General features: G+C 40.6%; 1 protein-coding gene across 1 annotated transcript; it reads left to right on the top strand.

Moving 5' to 3' along the window:
- The first annotated feature begins 12,068 nt into the window (after positions 1–12,068).
- LOC104522435 (kazal-type serine protease inhibitor domain-containing protein 1) lies at positions 12,069–21,238 on the top strand. The gene is made up of 4 exons (XM_010164728.1): positions 12,069–12,865; positions 18,253–18,413; positions 20,020–20,164; positions 21,081–21,238. The coding sequence occupies exons 1-4, from the start codon at positions 12,409–12,411 to the stop codon at positions 21,209–21,211; spliced, it is 894 nt and encodes a 297-aa protein (XP_010163030.1). The 5' UTR covers positions 12,069–12,408; the 3' UTR covers positions 21,212–21,238.
- The last annotated feature ends 431 nt before the right edge of the window (positions 21,239–21,669 follow it).

The raw sequence follows: 21,669 nt of genomic DNA, 5'->3' as shown, positions 1-21,669 counted from the left end.
AGGAATTTTGGCGGGGTGAGGCCTCTCAGCGTGGAGTTTGTATTACAGCATCGTGCACGTGGTGTTTGCTTAGTTTAAGAGCCTCTTACTGGGGTTTCCTATAGAAGGTGGGCAAAGCATGCAAAACTATAGATTTTTTTTTTTTTTTGCTTTAATAACTTTTTATTGAACCACTTCATCACCCTATATTGTGAAGGATCTAAACCACATATTCATAAATCACAGCTTTTGCAAAGAGCAGCACAAGAAGAAAAAGTGGAACAGACTGACAATGGCAAGTGAATAAACAAACTCCAATAATGAAATGTTGGCTTGTATATACTGGCATTTAAAGTCCATTCCATAAAATGTAATAAAGTGAGTGTTTGTGATATGAACACAAACCCCCAGAGAGATCCTCTATTAAAAAAACCATTACCTCCTTTCTGTTTCAATTTCTTTCTTTAAAACCCAACTAAAATGCCCTTATGTGTTCTACACCAGCCACCAAATATTAATGTTTACAAAGGAATTTCTTTGTATGTTATAGCAGACTGCTGCTCTCAAGGCTTGCTTTCATTCGATGCAGCTTTTGTTACAACTTTGCTGCTCTGAAGTTGCTCAGGACTTGTTCCAAGTTATACCTCTGTGCAGCAAAATGTTTTTTATTGACCCAGCCTAGCTAACAGCATGTTGTCTTGAAAAGTATCAGCTCTGTCTTATTCTCATTTATTGCTGATTTTGGTATCTTCAAGAAGGAATGGAAAGACAGGAGGCAGTAGGGGAAGGAGGTGTTTTTTCAGACATGAGGATATTCTTAATGAGCTGTTGGGTTGGCCAGGGGAAATATCTTACTTCAGAAACTCTTAAAATATAAAAAGTGTGAACTCCTGCTTTATTTGCCCCTACATATAGTTTTCTCTCTCATGGGTGGACTTCACCACTTTCTCACACATGATTGTCTCCCTATATAGCCCTGCTGTAACACAAGGTATTAACTCTGGCCTCAGCAGGATGCACACAGAGTGCTCCTAAGGCCGTTTCAGTGGTCAAACTGATGCTCAGCAAGGACAACATATGGAAAGTAAGAGAAAAATGAAGCAAGCCACCTAGCCTTTATCCTGTTACAGGTACATCAGTCATGTCACAGGGACCAAAATTAATTTTTGCTAATGCATCCTACAGTGAAGCAAATCAGCTTAGCTGCATTGATGTCCTGGAACAGCCTGGTGTTATTACTGGTGTGGCTGCTGTCCCACACGTCGTGCTTGGTAGAGGACAGTGACAGATGAGCACTGTGAGTCCATGCACGTTCTTCAGAGCAATCAGGATGAGGCATTGTGCAATCCCAAGTCTTTCCTGTCTCTTTTAGGTATTGTCTAATACAAGCTAGAAGCACCACTGAATTCAAGATCAGACTTTCTTATCTTGACAGGTGTGAAGCACAGAGCAGCTTCCATGTTACTGGTGTGCAAAGATAAGCCCTGACATCCTGACAGACACCAACCAAAAATCAGCCTTTCCCACAAGGCCTGATGTGTAACATGTGAGCTGCAAGTGACAGCAAAGCCACAGGTAAGCGCTGCACACAGCTCTGTTTTGCCCAAGAGGTCAGTCAGCCTTGCGTAGACTCCACAAGGAACACGAGGGGTTTTGAACAGCAGCTTACACTCTGAAAGAGCCTCTAGGCTGATGGTTCCCGAGTGAGGAGCTGTTTCATCTCCCACCGATCCCATGCCCTATAGCTCTGAGGGAAATTTACACCATTAACCTGGAGGAGACACAGGACAGAATTACCTCTAACGTTTACTGCTGCACCACGGTGCCAGTTTGTTTGTGCTTCTGGCAGAATGTGAATGTATGGAGGAAAGACTGACTTGGTTTTGGAGACAGTTCTGCTTTGCAACGATGTTCAGGTCTGCTGTAACCTTGCCTTACATGTACTTCCTAAAGCTCCAGCTTGTGGATTCTCTGTCTGTTTTTAAGAACATTTGCACACAATTGCACATTTGTACACAATTGCACATTTGCACTTTGTGGGGAAATGCTTGTGACTGTGTTAGCACAGGAAAGCATGATGGATAGTCAGCAGCAGTCAGGTAGCAGGTAACTTGAGGAGCTTTGCAGAGATGCAAATGCTCGTATCTGGTGAAACCCAGAGGAATATAAAGCCTCATAATATGCTATGGAGAGTCGCCTATAGCTAGCACAGGGACCAAACACAGTCTAGCCATAGCAGCATAAAGCATTTTGGGGATTAATTTATCCAGTTTAAAATATGAAGGAGCTTGCACTATAGAGAGCTAAAACAGGCTAACACACAAGAAATACACATCTAAGTGTAGCAGTGAATGATAGAGAAATAACACCTTTTAGTACATCCCAACATCCCCCTTTTTCCTTCTATGCCCCCAACCCTTGTTTTTCTCCTAACTCTTCTTATGCCCACTTCACCCCAACATAAGCAGGAGCTGGTCCTGCTGCAGCAGCTGCCAGTCTGAGCTTAGAGAGTGTTATTGTTCATTTTCAGAAGGATGAAGAGTTCAGCTCAGGAATCCTATTGTTTCAGAGCATGTGGTTTACATTATGGTTTCCAAAAGGTATTTGTATATACAAACACTACCATCTGCTGTAAGGAATGCTCAAGCCTACTGATTGATTTAGTAGCAGAAACCACTCTCATTTGTTTACTGTATTTAGTGTCACAACACACAGCCAGACAGCAAGTCACGTCTTTACAAGGAAAGACTGTTTAGTGCTGGTAATTGGTACAGGTGTTCTCCAAATTCTCACCAAAATAACTTTTCTATTCATTAATGAATAAAGGCTGTTTTGAATTACAACCTGTTGTTACACTTAGGATCAGACAATGGGTTTCTTCTTAATCTGAGGTGATTGTTAAGTCTGTCATGAATAATTTTATGCATTTTCTTTCTTTCTCTTTCCCCTTTTGAGACCTCAAACAGATTGCAATTTTCCTCAAAGTTCCTGTGGTTTAAAACCTCTTTAACTGTGTCTTACTCACTTAGCAATTCACTAGGAGTAATCAGTACTGAACTGCAAGCTGCTTTGGTTGGGCACAACAATCTGTGTTATGTCTTATTTTCCTCATCAGATTAGTGCAGATACTTAGGACTGCAAACAAGAAATCCATATTTTGGGAGCTGCCATTTGGGTTGTACTTAGTTGCTGGCTGGGATTAAACCACAACAGTGATCATCCCTACTAGTAAGCTGAATCTACAGAGAGTTATGAATTGTGAACTGAGAAGAGGAAGCAAATCTAGTTTTAGATGCAGAATTGTTTTTCTCTCCTCCAAAAGAAAGGCTTTTGTATAATATGAGCATACTCTACAGGGAGATCCCAGATCCTAAGCAGAGACATGTGTATACTGCTGCAGTTTTAAAACAGAAGAGATTTTCAGAGTTAGCGTGCAGCAGCACCATGAGGTCCTGACTCCTGCCTTTACAAGGGCAGGGCTTTACCTGGGTCTGCTGGGCAGCTGCATCTGCTTAGCACTGAACTGTCTGGAGGTATCACCTGAGAACTTGTCGCTCTAGAAGCCTATGAATCCAGAAGACATCTGGTTTTGTTTTTTCCAGGGTGTTGTAGGGGGGTTATTTTCAGTCACACTGCGGAGTCCCTCCATTTACCCAAACCTCTACCAGAAGAGGGATTTGGATGGAAACCGCCTGTATTTTTTTAATTATTTTTTTTTTTTTTTTTAGTTCCACTCAATTACAAAACATGCACTTTTTTATTAATTTGGTACTCTATAATGTACTTATTGGATTGAGACCTCCAGAAAACAAAGCCTCAGCCTTCAGAGAACATGGAATTAAAGCTCTGGAGATAGGGTCAGAATATGCAGGTGGCTCTCATCATTGCTGTAGGACCTCAACACCCAAGAGGACAGTAAGTTTTGGCTCCATACTATCAGTTTGGATTTTCCCATAGATGTCCTGCCATTTTCTTTTCCTGCAGCCCATAACCCATGGCTCCAAAGAACAAACACGAGTGGGTCTATCTTTGCAATGCGCTGTGGTACAGGAGAGCAGCAAGACAGCAGTATCCTTTTCACTCTAGTGATATAGTAGGAGTAATCCACTCCTGCAGCATCAATGGATACCATTTAACTGGTATTTTCTATATGCTGAGGTAATCACTTCATAGAAAGCCTCTTCAGTGCAGATGTAGATTTGTGTCAGTTGTCATGAAATGTGTTAAGACCAGACCAGCTCTTCAAGACAGCTTGTGCTTTTACACACCTACTTAAGGACAAGTAGGTTGGCATTTAATGCAAGAACATTATGACTTTCAGTGCATGCAAGATGTTTGTGTTTGGTATCTCTATCCACTCTATGGCTGGAATAGACAGAGACTTCTATAAGTGTTTCATCAGCCTGGACAGAAAAACAACCTGAAGTACGCCCTGCTGGACAGGGACAAAGACATTTGCCCTGCCAACTCAAACAGGAAGCTGGCTAAGCTGAAAGCGCTGGGTGAAATCCTGAGCACATATAGGTTAATGGCAGTCTGGCTACTGATTTAAGTGGGCTCAGGCCTTTACTTCTTAACTCATGCTCACACATATCTTTCATTCATATTCCCTCACCTAATGATGTTTCCAGCTTCCATGTCTTTTATTAGGAACAAATATGCAAAGCTAAGAGCTTTGTTCATCACAGATAAACTACTCCCATTACTGTAGCCCTCAGAAACAGCAGGCTAGTAAAGGGACCAGGACTAGTGCTGGGCTTCTAGATATTGGGAAATCCAACACAGAGCCCTGCCCCATCCTGACCTCAAGAGCACAAGCATTAATGAAAAGTAGGAACAGCAAATATCCCTAGACAATCCTCATCTTCCCAAAGGCACAATATGGTCTTCAGCATTTGTGACAGAGATGCATCATTGATTGTTTTGTTTCTTTCTTTAACCTCCAAGTGTTTAGATGAATTACCTTATCTGGAAATTACTCCTTCTGACCGGAGGCGTGAGCCCAACAGCCCAGGAATGCAAATCTGCAGGATTCTTTGATGCAATCCTATTTGTCTGTAGACCACACACAAACTCCTGAGAACAGGTAGGAGTCTAACAGCAAGAGGAATAATTGTGCTCTCAGCCCTTTTTCCAGTGGTGAGTGCTGCCCTTCCAAGCTTGTTTCAAACATTTTTTTTTTTCTGTCATAATTCCCTCTGAAGCTTCCTCCTGTCCTCTTTCATAACTTCCACCTCCTATAGCTGCATAATTAACATGTGCCTGAACCATCCCAGTCTAAAGCCAGCAAAGTCTCCCCTCCCCATACAGAACCACGAGTCCCCTACACTGGACAGCACAGTGCATCTCTCTTCAAGCTCTCTGACCACAGATGAACATAGATGTTTGTCAGAAGTATGAAATTCTGGAACAATTCCAACAGCAGCACAGCAGTGGGAGGTAGATTCCTACTCACCAGCTTCTTTGCTGGGTCACTTTGTGACTGCTGTTCAGGTAACAGGCTTTTTGCAAGACTTCTTTGGAAGTTTTATTACGAGAGCTCACAGGCTGAACCTGTGTCTGTTGCAGACTGACTACCCTTTGTAACAATGGTCAGAGCTAATTGTGTCTTTGAGGGAGACAGGGGAAGAAGTAGTCTGATTTATGGTTTAGCCTGAGGAAAAGGAGGTTTCAGCCCAGCTGGCAGCTCCAGGAGGTCCCACACTGCCTCTCCAGACTGTTCTGGGGCTACAGGGATGCTACCAACACCATGTGGGCTGTGGACCTCACTGACTGCAGCCCTTAGCTCTGCACGCTCCAAAGGGGCAAGTGAATCATTTAAGAATATAAGAGTATTTTATGCAAGATTCATGAGCAGCAGAGACAAGCTGAGAGAATTTTGGTTTATATCGGAAATTAGTTTCTAGTTGCTTTTCTAGAGAAGGATTGTTACAGTCTACCTGTACATTCGCTGTAACGGAAAACACTACTTTCTTCAGTGTTCCTATGTCGAGAGAAAGCAGGTGAAGCTGAAGAAAAATCCCCCAAGTTTCCTCTCTGTGCCTGATTTCCTGGATGCTTTTAGGGATAAGTAGTTTTTGCTAATGAGACTTTCCATTATAAAGTTTCCATTGCTTTGGAAAATATTCTTTGCTGGGTAGATCAAACAGGCCCTGCAGTTGTAGTTAGAATATCCCAAAGATTTAGTTCCCAGTAATAACAGGGTTAAACCACAGCATTGCCAGAGGCATAAACGATAATATTTGAAATGAAACTTCTCATCCAGCTATGAAGTCATTTTATATCAGCTGCTCTTATATAAACTCAACAAGGCAAACAATCCTATCCATCAACATGAAGGCTGCCAAGAAAAATTACTCTATATTCATTGTCTGCAAGATTCAGAGATTTCCCTCTATTAGGCTTTCCCAGGAATCACTGTGTTTTGCTCTTTTTAAGAACTCTGCTGGTACAGGCAACTAGTAGCACCACTAGAATCATATTCAGGCTTAAACTTATTCTTGTTTGCCTCTTCTCACTGTCACTCTGGAGGTGACCAGATGGACAGATACACACAAAGGCACCTGGCTCTCAGTGGCCACTGGCCAGAGCTAACATTACTTTTCAGTCTTTGGTAGGTGGAAGCACCATAAAACATGGGGACGGCCAGAACCATGTTGGTCTTGTTTGGGGTTTTTTGTGGTTTGTTTGCTTGTTTTTTGCCTTCTTCCAACCTGTCTCCAAATGTTTAGAGCATGCTTGCTGCAGGTCTGCAATAAGGACCAGGCCAGTCTTTAAATGTACTGATGAAAGTTGCACTCAGGAGGGGTTGAGAATAGCAAGGAGCACACATGGACATTGCTAGCCACTCTCACATTCATGCCATCCATCCCCCGGTGACAGGGGTGGGTGCCACCCACAACTCTGGGACAGGCTGGGGACCTCAGGGCCTTACCTGTATCCCCACCCCTTCCTGCTCACTGCCTCCAGGCCCTCCAGCCCATTGACCCACTCTTGTGCTCTTCATTTTTTGTCTGTTTTTATGTGGCAAGGTTTGATACATTTTCCCCAACTCTGGTGTCTTCGAAGCCCTGCTGTACCTGATAGCACTCCTGTGTCACTGTTGATGTAGACGGCAACTGCCTTTGGACACACAAATTGTTTCACTGCATCTGCTGCAGTAAAACATGATACCTGAAAACACTGTGGTCTGTGCAAAACACAGGGATGCTCTTCCCTTGAAAATTAAGGCAGAAGGTGGACAGACCTTCATGTTCCCCTCCCTCAAGAGGAAGGAGAATGAGGTTTCTATATTGTACTTGTGATTAAAGTGTATAGAGGAAGTTTAAGATGAGCAACTAAGATCTGCCAGGTGGGAACTGTGGGCAGGACACATGGGGAAAATGCCCTCCTGATACTTTCTGTTCAAGTTTCCTCACTATAACTCTCACCTCTCAAAAGAATGGCTTGATTACCTACTGCTGACTCCCTACATGTTGCCAGCATCACCTCCCTGTTATGGGACAGGAAGCTCGGTTGTTTCTGGGTAAACTACAAAGCCTTCAGATATTGGTCCACTTAAAGGACAGCAGAGGTGTGAAGCAGGCTTGAAAAGAACCCTTGAAATACCTGGCCCCTTGGAAGGACATACTAGTTTGTGAAAAGAGATTTCCAGACTTGTTTGTGTGAAAAGGAATCAGTAAGTCTGTATTAAATCAAATCCAAGCATTTGGTGCTAGAACAGTACTAGCAGGCCCTTCTTTTGTCTTTGCAAGTTAAAATTTGAATGCCTACAGTCACTAACAATGAAGCCAAATTGTGAAACAGAAGAAATCTATAGTCAGACACTGCTGGAGACAGGTCCAAGGTAAGTCACCAAAAGCCTAGCCAAAGCCTTACGTGAAAACAGTCCACTTTTAGGCAGGAGACAGACATCAACTTCCACTCCCCCCAGCTTTCATTTTCAGTAAACTACATGTAGAAGTAGAAAAAAAAAACAACAAAAACCAAAAGCCAAAAAACCCCACTCACATCAAAATAATGACCCTCCATTTTAACTTTACACAGAAAATAATTAAAATATATGTTATTAAAATATGCAAAATTTATAATTTAATTATATGATTATGCAGCTTATAGTCTAATAGTCCCACTGTATTTTGCATATTAGTGAACAATTGCTTTCTTAAAGCTCACAGCAGAATCATTTACTTGATGCTGGAGAATAAGTTAATTACGGATCTCCTCCCTTTGATGAATGGATTTAATAATCATGTTACATTAGAATTAACTCATACTTCATGTGCTTACAGCTTTAATGATGAGATTAATGGAAGCAATGTGTCAGCAAATCGTATTGGCACCAAAAAAAGCAACATTTGGAGATCCCAGGACTGCTTGTGTCTGTATCGCTGGTGGTCGGCAGTTGTTAGGTACCCACAAATGGCATCTGACCATTTTTGTCTCATCTGTCATTAATCTCCACCATTTGCCATTTATTTCTACAAAACCAAATACTGTTTTCAGGTGATCTGAGTACCTCAACTGAAGCTCAATTCTGGATACTGTGGGGGGGAAAAACCATCCTCAGAGACTGGTATAGTATTAAGTAATGCATATACCCAACAGGCACAGCCACCTGTAGTCTGCTATTACACAGCATAACAGATGAAACATTAATTTTCTTTAATGCTTCTCTTGTGCATACAATACACATACAAAGTTTTTTTGATAGAAATATGTTGAGTCAGCCAAAATGTGTTTTCCCATTATTCTTTACAGGGCTCCTGCACATGTCTGTGTAAGAACCATATCTGTGAGTCTTGCAGTAGCCAGATTCAGAAACCCATACTTATATAAAACTCACATTGGCACAAATAAAAACAGAACAAAGACCTGAACCATGTTTTGCCTGAAAGAGCAGTACCTCAGGAACCACTAGCAATAGGATTTCAAATTGCATCAGCCACGTACCTTTCCTATTACCATGCAAAGTACAATTATGCAATACAAGTCAGCAGCTTAGCATAACACCAGCCCCCAAGAAGAAGGCAGGAAATGAATAGGAATACAATTTCCTTAACAATTCACTTACAGGAATTATTCTGCAAGACACTGTGCTGTCCTGGTGGAAGGAAGATGCAGTCTGAGGCTACAGGAAGCACTGGGCCATTTTGCCATGTCCCCTCACTGCCTGTCATCCAGCTCAGCTATTGCCCCTTCCCCAAGATGGTGGCAGAATTCTTTGTGCAGATTACACCATATGGAAATACCCAGAAAAAAAACAGGAAAATTGCAGCACGGCCAGCACTACCCTCCCTGCTGAGACCAAGGGGACACTAATGCTGTTCAACCTGGCTGTTAAAGAAATTGTTCACCTAAACATTATTTCACAGCCGATGGTAGAAAGCTCCTCTCATGCACTACAGCTGCTTACCTCCTTCCCTCATTGGAGGGGTCATGGAGGCCTCGTTGGTACTTGTCAGCTCTCCAGGCAGCATTTGGGGGATGGGGGTCTGAAAAGCAGAATTTGGTGCCTGTCTTGCAGCTCAACTAGTTACATTAATCCAGTGCAGCTGGTGTTTAATTCTGGGAGATATTTAGGGTTAAGATAATTCAAGTTTTGTGATTAAAATCAACACTTTTTTCCCACCAAATCCACCAAAGCAACTTTCAGGGATTAGAGACATGCTGCAATAATGCATATTTTATTACTGAACCAGATGGGACTATGCCTTTAGTTCAAACCCAGCTGCACATCCTCCTCTTTTTCCTTGCTCGCCCTTTATCCCCTTTGCTCTGACCATGCCACACAACCATCCAGTGTGGAGAGTCATAGCTGGCTTGCTGATGAAAGCCATTTTAGAGAGCTTTCAGGCCATTTCCCCACATCTACCAGGCTGCTTTAACCTCTCCCTGTCTCAATTTCTTCCCGGTGAGCTCAGGAATCAGTGGCCAGATAACCTTCAGCTGTAAATCACCTGCCACAGGGCAGCTGTTCAAACTAGACCAGAGGCATACTCCATTCTTAATTTAGAGGCTGAACCCACCAAGCTCTCAGAGCACATTAGTCAGATAAATGCCAAAAATGCTTTCAAGGATATTTATGATGGATTTCCTCAGTGCCAGGACACAGGAGGTACTTCATTGTATACTTTTGTTTTACAGCCCTCAAATCACACATTTCCTGGAAAATGATAAAGTTCAGCCTTCATGGAGGTGGTGCTGGCTTGCAGCCCCTCCCTGCTTTGGCTCCGCTTTGCATATATGGTTTAACCACTATAAACATTTTTTTTTTACTTTGCATGAGCCTTAGCAAATCTTTTTCCTATAGATACTCATCCCCTACAGTTGTAGGCAAAAACAACAAAATAGACAGTGATGAGTAGACCCTATAATGCAAAACTACATGTCCAATTAGAATTTGATGAGGAAGTGTGAAATAAAACACATGAAACAGAATAAGATGGGATAAGAAATCAATTTCCCATTAAATTCAGTGGTTACTTTTTTTTCTGACTCTTAATGTTAAAAGCATCAATCACACACATAATTTACTCCTTTACAGTCTGACTCTGTGTTCAAAGCAAAAACATGTATTACAGAATATGAATTAGCACACCCGTCACACAGAAATAAGCAGCTCCCTGTAGGTCTCTCCAGGATGACTTTAAGCAGTACACCACCAGTGTAGGCCAGAAGGAAATTACATTGTATGCAGTTTTGGAGGAGGAACTGATTTTGAAGCAGTCTGCTACTTTACTTCAAGTAAGAGGTAATCTCAATTGGAGCAGAAGGTATGAAGCTGAACTTGGGAAGCACCACAAAGATGTTTGGGATGGAAAGTAAGCATTCATTCCCGAAAGATTTGCCTTTGCACACGTGACCAGAGGAGGTAAATTGGGTACAACAAAATGCATCCTTTGCTGAGCTTACGTAAGCAGCTAAGTACCATGAATTAAAAAAGAGTAGAAAAAGCTGCTTGTAGACAGGACAAGTAGGGACGAGCATGATTTCTTTCTTAGTCATCTTGTCAACAGTGCCTTATACGTGTATATTGAAAATGTGATGTATGTAGATGTATTTTAAGCTAACAAACACACAAAGATATTTGTAGGGAGTGGTGATCCTTGACCCATGCTATTGAGCATATTTGCAGGGGCTGTAGGTCCACTATGCTTCACTTCTACCTCCAACAGATAGGAAGATGCATCTCCACTGAGAGATGCATCTTCCCAGGACATGGTTATAACAATGGTAACAGCAGCCTATTGGCTATAGACAAGAAATATCCTCAGCACTGCAAGGGAGGAGAGTTGGTATGAGGTAGGATGACAGGGAGTGTGGCTAAATCCTGAGACATGCAAAGAAAAGTGCAACGCCTGGTGAGAAAGGACCCTGCAAACCCATCTCCTTGAACTGGCAGAAATTTAAGCACAGAAAAAGTAAGAAAAGAAATCACTTACCTCTTTCATCCTCCTTCATAACTCACAGTTTAAGTATATCTTAAGAAACAAAGACAGATAAGTGTTATGAAAAGACAAGTGATGCATCTAATACTTCAGCAAAACCTCCTTCTGGTGTGTCTAAAGATAGTGATGACTTGCTCATGTTTGGCTATGCTCTAAACCTTTTGCACTTTGTTCTTAGAGCTAAACGTGGACCACATTATTTTGGGTTGCAAACCACAGACGCCCATAAACATTGAAAATAAGCTAAATGTAGAGAGAACAATGGGTTCTTTAATGGGTTTAGGCAGCTCTCATCTTAAATCCAAGAGTTTAAAGTCAGTTCCAGCTTTCTTGGATTGTCCCTTGCTTGTAAAGAGCCTGTAAGTAAATTGCTAACTCAGAACCCCCTAGCTGTGATAATTAATGGATGAAATTCGGTGTTAAATATTGCTCCAGTCTATAGAGCACTGGTTCAGCTTTACAGTATTGGTATCTTGGGTGCTACTTTGTTTATCTTTTTGTGACTGTCTTTTTCAACTGATGGGGGGGACGGGACCTCATAGCAGTTAATTTCTCAATTTTACACTAATGAACTTGGTTCCTCTTTCTATAATAGCTGCAATATAATGTTGTTTCTGTAAAGCAATACTTTGCAAATTTGGCTCAAGGAGACAATGAGTAAACAGCTTTTCAGAGGGCTTCAACTCAGCTGTCAGAAGGGGCAGTTTGGTTTCTGTGCAAGCAATACTCGCATTCCAAACTGCATTAGAGAAAAGCTGGTGGTTTGTATTTATTTTTATTATCAGTTCCAGATTAGGAATCTGATGCTAAATTCTTCTTGAAGCCTGTGTTTGCAGTAGAATTTATATTCTAAAACAGAAAAAGGATTGTGATGGTTTTCTCTCACTAGCTCATTCTTTTATTTATTTTTTTCTTTTATTCCCCCCCTCCCCTGGCTTTAATCCAAGGACCTTTTCTGCTTGTTCATTACATTCTCAAGATGAAGCACCCGATGGTTACAGCAATGCTGGTAGTACTGGTGCAGGTTTCTCAGAGTTTCCCTGCCTTGTACCACCGAAGCTGGTGGAGGCTGTTACGGGAAGGAGATAGCTGTGGAAAATGTGATTTGGCACTTTGCTCTGAGCCTAAAGACTGTCCAGCTGGGACTGTATTGGACCATTGTGGCTGCTGTCCCGAATGTGGAAATGTGGAAGGTCAGATCTGCGACTTGGATCAGGGCAATCATTTTTACGGGCAATGTGGGGAAAACCTTGAATGCAGGTTGGATGCTGACGAAGCAAGGTTTGGGGAAGTCCCTGAGCCCCAGTGTGTGTGCAAGTCTCAGGAGAGTATCTGCGGACCTGAAGGGAAAACCTACGAGAATATCTGTCAATTTAACAAGGCTTATGCTACGAAAAGAAATATCAGCATGAAGCATAAAGGACCATGTGAATCAGGTACAGAGGCTCTTTCAAACTTAAATTCTTGTTTTCAGATGTGTTACTAGACACTCTAGTCTAATTTCATTAAACTAATACCACATTTTTGTTACAATTATGGTTATTTTGTTATAATACTACTTTGTGTTAAACATGGTTTAGCAGCTGGTACTCAATCTTGTATGTTATAAGCCTCTATATTAGGCAAATGGGTTTAAATCACATGGTGACTAATAAGCCATAGATCTACAGATCAGTTCTGCTCTGAATATGCAGAGTATGAGATATTTTCTACAAAAATTGTATGTGTAGCTGGGAGCAGGTAAACTGATAGGATAGTCTGGGAGGACTAGATAAATTATTATTACTGTATGAGGACTGACCTGATATTAAAGTGGTGATAGCAAGGTAGATCTCATTCATATATGCACACACATGTACATGTATGTATGTATATATGTGTGTGCATGCATGTGTGTACCCACCTCTGTGTATATATGGTAATTAGTGAAGTTGAAGAAATAGAAGAAGATAAGGCTTAATTAACAGGTCTGTTCTTTTCACAAAAAAGTCCAAAGTAATCCAATTTTATAATAAAAAAATCTAGCTAACCCATGAAATAAAATCCAGATATTAGAACAAAATAAAACTGAAACAATTTCCCTAAAAATGCTTAGAGTGCCTGAACAGTTCTCTGCAATGATTGTTATTGGAAGGATTCTTAGCTGGCTTGTACAGGGGAATCCTGCCTTTTGCTCATACACTGTTCTCATTCTTCATGTTATTACAAGTCTTTACTTCTGGGCACCTTTCACCTAAATCACATGAATATAAAATTAAAACGAAAAAATGAACAGGCTTTTGTTTTCTGAATGAGATATTTTTTTTTTTAAGTTAATGAAATATTTTCTCAAATGAAGGCAGTAGAAGAGGTCTCTGGGTCACAGTTCTGGGAATGTGAAATTGAACCTCTGGCAAAGGTCCACATATGAGAGTAACACGGGTACATTTTACCCACTCCTTGCTAGCAATCTGTTGCCTCCAATTTATACTGTATGCTGTGCTTTTATATCAAATGAACACTGGATATTGAATGCTTAAAAGGAGAAGTGATGAACAGCTAACACCAGACTTCTTTCCTCTTTCTCTAGTTGCAAAAGAAACATCCATTAAAGAATCCCTTATTTGCCATTAGGGTATTAAGCTGGGAAATGAGGCTTTTCAGTAAAGAGCCACTGACAAACTCAATGTGTACCAGCCCACAGTATGACTGAAAGCCTGTTAGTGTTCGAGTAAGTGTTCTTATTTGGGATTAAAATAGCAGTAGTTCTCACTGCATAAGCCCTTCAGGAATATTTCAGTTAGAATTGCCACTCAAGTAGCAACTGATGTTAACTTTGCAGCTGAGGCAGCTGTTCAGGCATACAGGCTTAAAGCAATGCTCTGCTCTAATTAATTAAACAGAGCCGGCCACGTACAAAGAGCTTTAATTTGGAAGTACTACCACTTTTAATTGCTGGTGTTGTCATCCACCAGGCCTTGTGGTCACCCTTGAGGCACATAAAACCAATCATCAGGCAGGAGGAATGAGTTCAGCTGCTCTGCATGCAGGCATCACTCACAGTGCCTTCCCGCTGCTTCCCGGGGTCCCCAGAAAGGCTGGACCCTCTCTCCAGGAATGCAGAGACACTTCCTGGGATGGCTCAGTTTACTGAATTGCACAGAAGCCTGGGGGAAAGTTCATAGCCATGTCAGTGCTGTGCAGAGTTTAGTTAAGAAAAATGGGGGCCTGTCTCCTTGGCTCTTGCCCAGCTGGCATACGGGCCCTGCTGCAGCAGAGCCCTTCAGCCTGCGGTGGGTGCTGGGCTTGCTGCAGTGGGGGATCACAAGTGCCCCTCTTCCCAACGTCTGAGCAGCAGTTGTCCCTGCTGGCTTTGCAGATGTTGTTTTAGACCCTGAAGGAGCCAAGCAGCAGAGCACAGAGGTGCTACCACAGGGGCACCATGCCTTGGTCCCCTGTGAGAGTCCACCAGCAAGCCTTGTCTTTGCCACAGCAGCTCTCTGAAGCAGCAGTGGGCACGTGAAAGCCCACCGTGAGTCAGACGGGTTTTTCACGGCTGCAGCTGATGACAAAAGGCAACAGGGAGTCTGAATCTAAGAGTAGCAACCTCGTGCACTTGCTGGCTGCTGACTCCAATTTGCATGAGAAACAAACACTGAGCACTGTGGGGTTTTGGTACCAAGCTATGAATATAACCTTCACTCAACTCAAAGTACTTTGTTTTGTTATTTCTCCTTGAAAGCATCTGCTGTTTCCTATTGATGCCAAATGGATTAATTGTATACAGCAACCAATGAATAAATAAATAACAATAAACTCCTTTCATCAGAAGAGTATAGCCTTTTATCTTCCATCTATCACCAGAAAAAGGGGAAGAAAAAGGCCTAGCTCCCTAAAGAAACACTGAAAAAGCCCTTCTTTTCCTGAATACTAGTTTTGATCAGTTTATCTAATAATTCACCAAGGTTACTAAGTGCTTTGATTATATATAGATTCTCCACACTTACTCCATCCCCATTCACATTCAAACCTCTCTTGCTGATGATTTAATGAAGTAACAGAACAATCTAGCAGGGACTCTCTTTATATTTATCTGTGTCATGTAATTTATTTTAAATGTAAACTTTGGAGTAAAAAAAAACAAATAAACAAGCCACGAAATTTTCTGCCATTTTCATCAAATCAGACATAAATCAGCAAAAATTAATAGGACTGAAGAGAAAAAATTCATTATCTAATTCATTAATCTCAAGTGATACTGGGTTCATGTTGATTGTGAAAAGTGAAGCAGTATTTCGACTTTTCCTGGCTTCTGCTTTGTTTTCTGTTAACGCATGAGGATAATTCATGACTGGGAACGTAAAAGTAAAGGAGCAACTATTGCACATTCACCTCCAGGCACTGTGACATCAGAATGTTTGCTATAGCTATCAAGAAAAAATATCTACTCTAGGAATCAAAATGGGAGGTTATCACAAAAGTAAAGATCTGTTTCTAAAGACATACTTATGCAAAAAAAGTACACACAGATATGCATGGGAAAATACAGCTGAACACAAAATCTGAAACACTCAAAAATGAAGTTTGCAACTTTATGTTAAAATGATACATCATTCCTTCAATTTTCTTCTGTAAAATACAGCAAAACTGTGTTGTGAGACACCTATTATTTTATTTCTGGAGGTACTTCAAGTTTGAGTAGACAATGGAAGTATTTATTGTGCGTTCAGTTTCAGAAAAGGCAGTTTGGTTAGAATAAAGCTGCAGTTCTTCCTACTTGCTATGAGTTTGATATCCCATGATGCCAGTCCTGGTCAGCCCTGGTCTCTGAAAGCCTTAACTACCTCTACAGAAGTAGGCAGCTAGGGAGGACTCTGACTACATCTAGACATTTCCATCTAAGCAATCACCTGGATTATCCTTATAGTTAATGGAGGATGGGGTATTTCCAGTGTGGAATTCATCTTGGTGTACGGGTAGAGAGAGCTAGACAAGTTTCTCATATGTGAACAACTATAATGTAAATTTGCAATTCAGACCCTTGTGTCCTGGAGGCCAAGGATGTGTTCACATGGCGTGGTGAGGCCAGACCCCTCAGCCTCACATGGTGACCTCGGCTGCAGACAGTCACATAAGCAGGACTCATTTCTTGGCAATACTTTGGTGTTGTCCATGTCTGTAGGACACCTGTGTTAGCACCAGAACAAAAGTACTAACCAGTCAACATCTGCCTATTTAAAAAGCTTTTCATGCTGTCTCTGTACAGGAATAATTTAAAGAACTCATGTGAGTCAAAATAGAAATCTGGTTTCTTTTTTACACTTTAAGCTTGACTACATTGGATGTATCATTAAAAGGAGTGTGGTTGCACTGAGATTTAGTATTTTCAAAGCATGTTTTAATATCAGACCCTATGTGATAAGTTCATAGGCAAAAAAATTCTCATCTAAGATATACAGTTAATGCTGATTCAAAGACAAGATTTTTGAAATAATATACAGATTCTGAATGTACAGTTCTCATGAAAGAACAAGCATTTAAGGGTTTAAGTGTCCTAGTTTGAAAAATCTTGCTTTTGAAGAGTAGAAGTATTGTTTAATGAGGCATTCATAAATGGGGATATTGATACCTTGCTTTATAATCTGTTTCAAATTAATTTTAATCAGTATGCATTTTATATTTTCTGCATAGACATCAATCCTGAAAAACTGACAAATGTATTACAAACTTTGCTTGAAAACCCCGAATAGGTTTTTACAATTTCAAATGCTGAAGCATAAATGCTGTACCTACATATCGATTTAAATATTGCAAGTAAAAATATGTTAATTCTTTACCATAAGTTTCTATTTCCAAGCACCTGGGATCTGTACAAAAATAAAAGCAATAATTAGATACAAGTCTAATGGCTCAGAAAATGCATTCATTTTTTAAACATGGGTATGGAAATAGAAAACAGACTTTAGAAGGAAAAACAATCCTTGCTGAGGACAAACAGATCAGAAAAAAAAGCAGAGATCTCAAAAACAGGAAAGCTGTGGTAGCAGTAGGTATGTTATTTTGCTCTCTGCTGCTAAATATCATCATCTCCTGTTAATATTTAGCATATTCATACATGTTTACAGAGGGATATGTATTGAAATCATGTATGAATGCACCAGGTGATAGTTTATTTTTTCAGTCTTCAAATCCCTGGACTGGCTCCCTCTCGTGGTTAACGTCAGCTTTTTCTTTGGGAAAAAGTGGGAGAGGATAATTCAGAGGCAATAAATAAACAGTGGAGGGGGATGAGTGTAAATACAAAACGTATCAATGCTGTTATTCTGTAATTTGCTGCAGTGAGTTCTATGGGTAACAGATAAGGACGAGATTTAGCAAGTTTAATGCAATGATGTGCTCAGTATGTAACAGAAACTAAAAAGAACTTCATGTACAATCAAGTTACTCTGTGATTGTCTGCTACAGAATTTCTTGTACTTTCCTCTGAAGGTCTAGTTGAGTAGTCTGCTCGATGGGTGGCCCTTGAGTCTAGTCCACAATGACAGCTCATGAGACACAAATTAAACTTTCAATTTCACCTTAAGTTTCATGATCACATGCAAGAGGAAGGCCAGATGGGCCCTTCGAAGTAAGTGTTTTAAAAAAGCCTGTTCACCCTTTAATAGGACACAAGATGTTCTGAACTTTAAAAGCTGCTTGGAATCATGTGGTTCTTCATAATGTGTGAGATGGGAAAAGGAAAATATTTTAACCTGTGAAGTAGGAATTAATGTTACATGTTTTTGTGTTTGTGTTGTCTTTTGCTCACTGTCTTCTAAAGCACTGTTCTGTCTGTTCTTGGCAGCCCCTGTTATTTCTATGCCACCTCAGGATGTCCAGAATTTCACTGGCAATGATGTCATTTTTGGCTGTGAGGTGTCAGCCTATCCTATGCCACACCTTGAATGGAAAAAAAAGGGGAATAAAATGTTCCTGCCAGGAGATGACGCCCACATCTCAGTACAGGTAAAACTTGAGTTTTCCATGTCATACAGTTTGGGATGAAGAGTAGAGGGATTAATCAGTGTATTCCTCCTACAGAATACAATACTCTTGCAATAAAAAGATTCCCAATAGGGGCCCTCTGGCTACGTAAAGAATTACGATTTCAGTCAGTGCAAGGATCATTGCTTTGGCAGTCCAAGCAGAAGAAATAACAGCCAGGGTACCATCTGGCCCACTTCAGGGAAGAAAAGATGGAAGATTCTCCTTATGTAGGTAGGATTCTGGAAAAACTGAATAAACTTATAAATGGAACCATTTAGGCTACTACCTAAAAGAAGGTGCATTCTGGGAAGGAGCAGTTTTTCTACTCTTGAGAAGTAAAATTTTGGCAGGTATCTAAACTTCCCCTTTGCAAGATGCTGCTTCTGGAGACCTGCCATTTCAGTTCATTCCCTGAGGCGTTCAAAAGGAAAGCAAAGAAAATTTCTCATTTTATGGAGGACACTGTGTTTTAATCTGAGGGGTTAGAGTAGAATGGCATTAGTATAGGCTTCAAGCAAATCTAGAAATAGCCTGAAAGTTCAAGCTAAAATTAAATAAATCAAAATACTAATTCTTCTAAATGTAAATAACATTTTGGGGAGACGAGCTAAAAAAGCCAGATGTAAAGGCTAACTGCAGTAAGGCTGAAGCCTGCATCTGCATTCCTTCTCCAGAATACAGACAGAGACTATGTAGAGAAATGCATGGCAAATGTAGCTTTCCAGCTACACAACCCAAAAGCAGTAAGATCCCATGGACATGGGGCACAACCCAAACAAAAAGGTAGACAGAAAATGCACAGAAAAACCTAATTAAAGTACCCAAAGCACTGAAGTACTAAGAGCCTAAGTTATTCAGAAATGTTTCCAGAGGCAGCATGAACAAAAGTGAGATTAGTTGACTTGAAGTTGTTCAGAAACAATGGTGCAAGGAGCCATATCCAAATGCTGGTCACCTCAGAGGCTAAACTGAACCCTGTTAACCTGTCCTATTACTAGAGTCAGCACGAAAGCATCTCTGTTAACAACTGTTAATGGTTTTATGTTATTTGTTTGGAAAAGAAAGCTCACCCCTTTAAGAGACTTTAGCCCAAGTCACCTGAAACTGCTTGTCATTAAGTGAGAAAGCTTGTGGTATGTCCTGCTAATCCATTAAAAGCTGGAGGCTGAGTGTCAGCTTGGTCAGGCCCCTCAGCCCTGAACAACTTGTCCAGACTCACTGCTGCTCTCATCCTGAAGAAATTCATGAGCCTGAGAACAGGTGGCAATGCTTTGGAGTAGCAGCAAGAAGTGGTGCTGGGACAAGAGACAGGAGGAGTGCTGGGAATCAGTAGCATGAGAAGCAGCAGGAGTGAAAGCACTGTGAAGGGCAATGAAGTTTTAAGGAAACAGAAAGCGTGAACTCCGAGGCACAGAGCAGTAAGAAGTTAAAACATAGGGCAGCAAAACCAAACAGAATCAAAGCATGATGGCAGTAAACAAAAAGCCAAGGTTGGAACAATGTTTAATCCATCCACAATTATTTTGAGAAATAGCATGGTGTCTCCTACCTACTTAATTTCAACTATTTCTTTCTCTTCTCAAAGGCAAGAGGTGGGCCTCAGAAGTATGGTGTTACAGGCTGGCTGCAGATTCAAGGCCTCAAAAAATCAGATGAAGGCATTTACATCTGCCACACCAAAAATAAGTATGGTGCAACATATGCCTCTGCAAGATTGAAAGTCATTGATGGTATTTTTCTTTTATTTGGATGCAAAGAATATAAAAATGCCTACAAGCAGGATGCAAAGGATGGGTGTGTCAGAATACAAATGAAGGATATGAGAAATTATCTTAAGATGTGCATATTTTAACTTTTCTCTGTGCTTTTCTTTTACTTTACCCCTAAGGGATTAATATTGTAATATTTTTCTGCAAATTATACCAGCTTCCAGAAAACAGAAAACTGTGGATTATAGCCACACAGCTGAGACACATATTATTCCACTATCCTTACCCTACAGAAGTCCTTTGATACTAGTAGGAACTCTGCACCCAGAACAACAGCTGTTGTAGCTGAGGGAGTCTTTGAACCATGGCAGTTCTGCTTAGCTGTTTATTTTTCAAAAAATTAGGAAGGAAACAGTTGTTGTTCCTTAATGAGTGTTTGGAAAGATGTAAGAAATAGCTTTACTATTGTTTTGCATTGGGCCCAGTCCTGCAGACTAACATCCTTCTTCCTCTGGGGAGAACTGGGTTTCCTGGCAAATGCAGGATAAAGATGGATTGTCTTGTATTTACCTCCTAGTATGGAGGCGTTTGTCACTGACCTTATTTCTGCAACTGGTTTTCAAAGCTTTATTGGCTCTGGTCATATTTTCATGTGCATAGGATCTGCAGAGGGCTGAATTCAAGAGGTTACTAGTATTGGGAATTAAATGTATTTTCAACATCTTGAAATGTGAATGATACAGAAATTTGCTAATATATCATGAGCTTCAGTGGTATGAGGTTAAGTCATTGGATAAAAATTCTTGCCTTTTAGTAGATAACTTAGCAAGGATTCAGAAACACTGAGCTTGCCGTATGTGTTTCTGATCCAAACCCATACTTTCCTCTTTGTTCCTATCTATAACTAATTTAATCTGGATTCAATTATGTCTTGCAGACTCATCTTCTGCATTTGCATTTACTGCTGGAAGTAGAAGTGCAAGCTACAGCATTGAATACAGGGACTACTATGACGATTCTGACGATGAAGATGAGGAAGAATATGAATCTGGGGACTATGAAAATTGAAACAACTCTGAATAATAATTTTTATACATTTGTTGTCCCATACCTTTCACACCCTCATATTTACTAGTAGTCTCTCTGTTGTAAATGGCTCCTTTGATAACACACATATTCACTTGTGTATCCACCTTCCTGAAACTCAACTTTGGCTGAAGTGTATCATGCTACTTAGCAAAAATAAGAACAGTTGTAAATCCATACATTTAGGCTGTTAAATAAAAATCTTAAACATGCACCTGGCTACTAAGTATACTGAAGGGATCAAATTTTATATTAATTTTTAAAATGTAAATTATACTACTACTTCTTCCAAACATTCTAACTTGTCTAGCAAAAATGTCCATAGTTAAACAAAATTTTTACCTTCAATTTCATTTTTTCTGTAATATACTAAGAAATAGTACATTCATGTGGCAACAAGCCTAAGTATGAAGGCTGCAAAACATTCTTGAATCTCCTTA

The sequence above is a fragment of the Antrostomus carolinensis genome, unplaced genomic scaffold, assembly GCF_000700745.2.
Source record: "Antrostomus carolinensis isolate BGI_N321 unplaced genomic scaffold, ASM70074v2 scaffold15510, whole genome shotgun sequence".
Taxonomy (NCBI): Eukaryota; Metazoa; Chordata; class Aves; order Caprimulgiformes; family Caprimulgidae; genus Antrostomus; species Antrostomus carolinensis.
The sequence above is the reverse complement of the archived record's forward strand: the minus strand, read 5'-3'. Positions and strand labels throughout refer to the sequence as shown.

Bases quoted from the DNA above. Each gene is read 5' to 3' on its own strand.
- LOC104522435 (XM_010164728.1), top strand. From the start codon at position 12,409: ATGAAGCACCCGATGGTTACAGCAATGCTGGTAGTACTGGTGCAGGTT. The intron at 12,866-18,252 runs GTACAGAGGCTC...TGTTCTTGGCAG, and splicing joins TAAAGGACCATGTGAATCAG to CCCCTGTTATTTCTATGCCA. The intron at 18,414-20,019 runs GTAAAACTTGAG...CTCTTCTCAAAG, and splicing joins ACGCCCACATCTCAGTACAG to GCAAGAGGTGGGCCTCAGAA.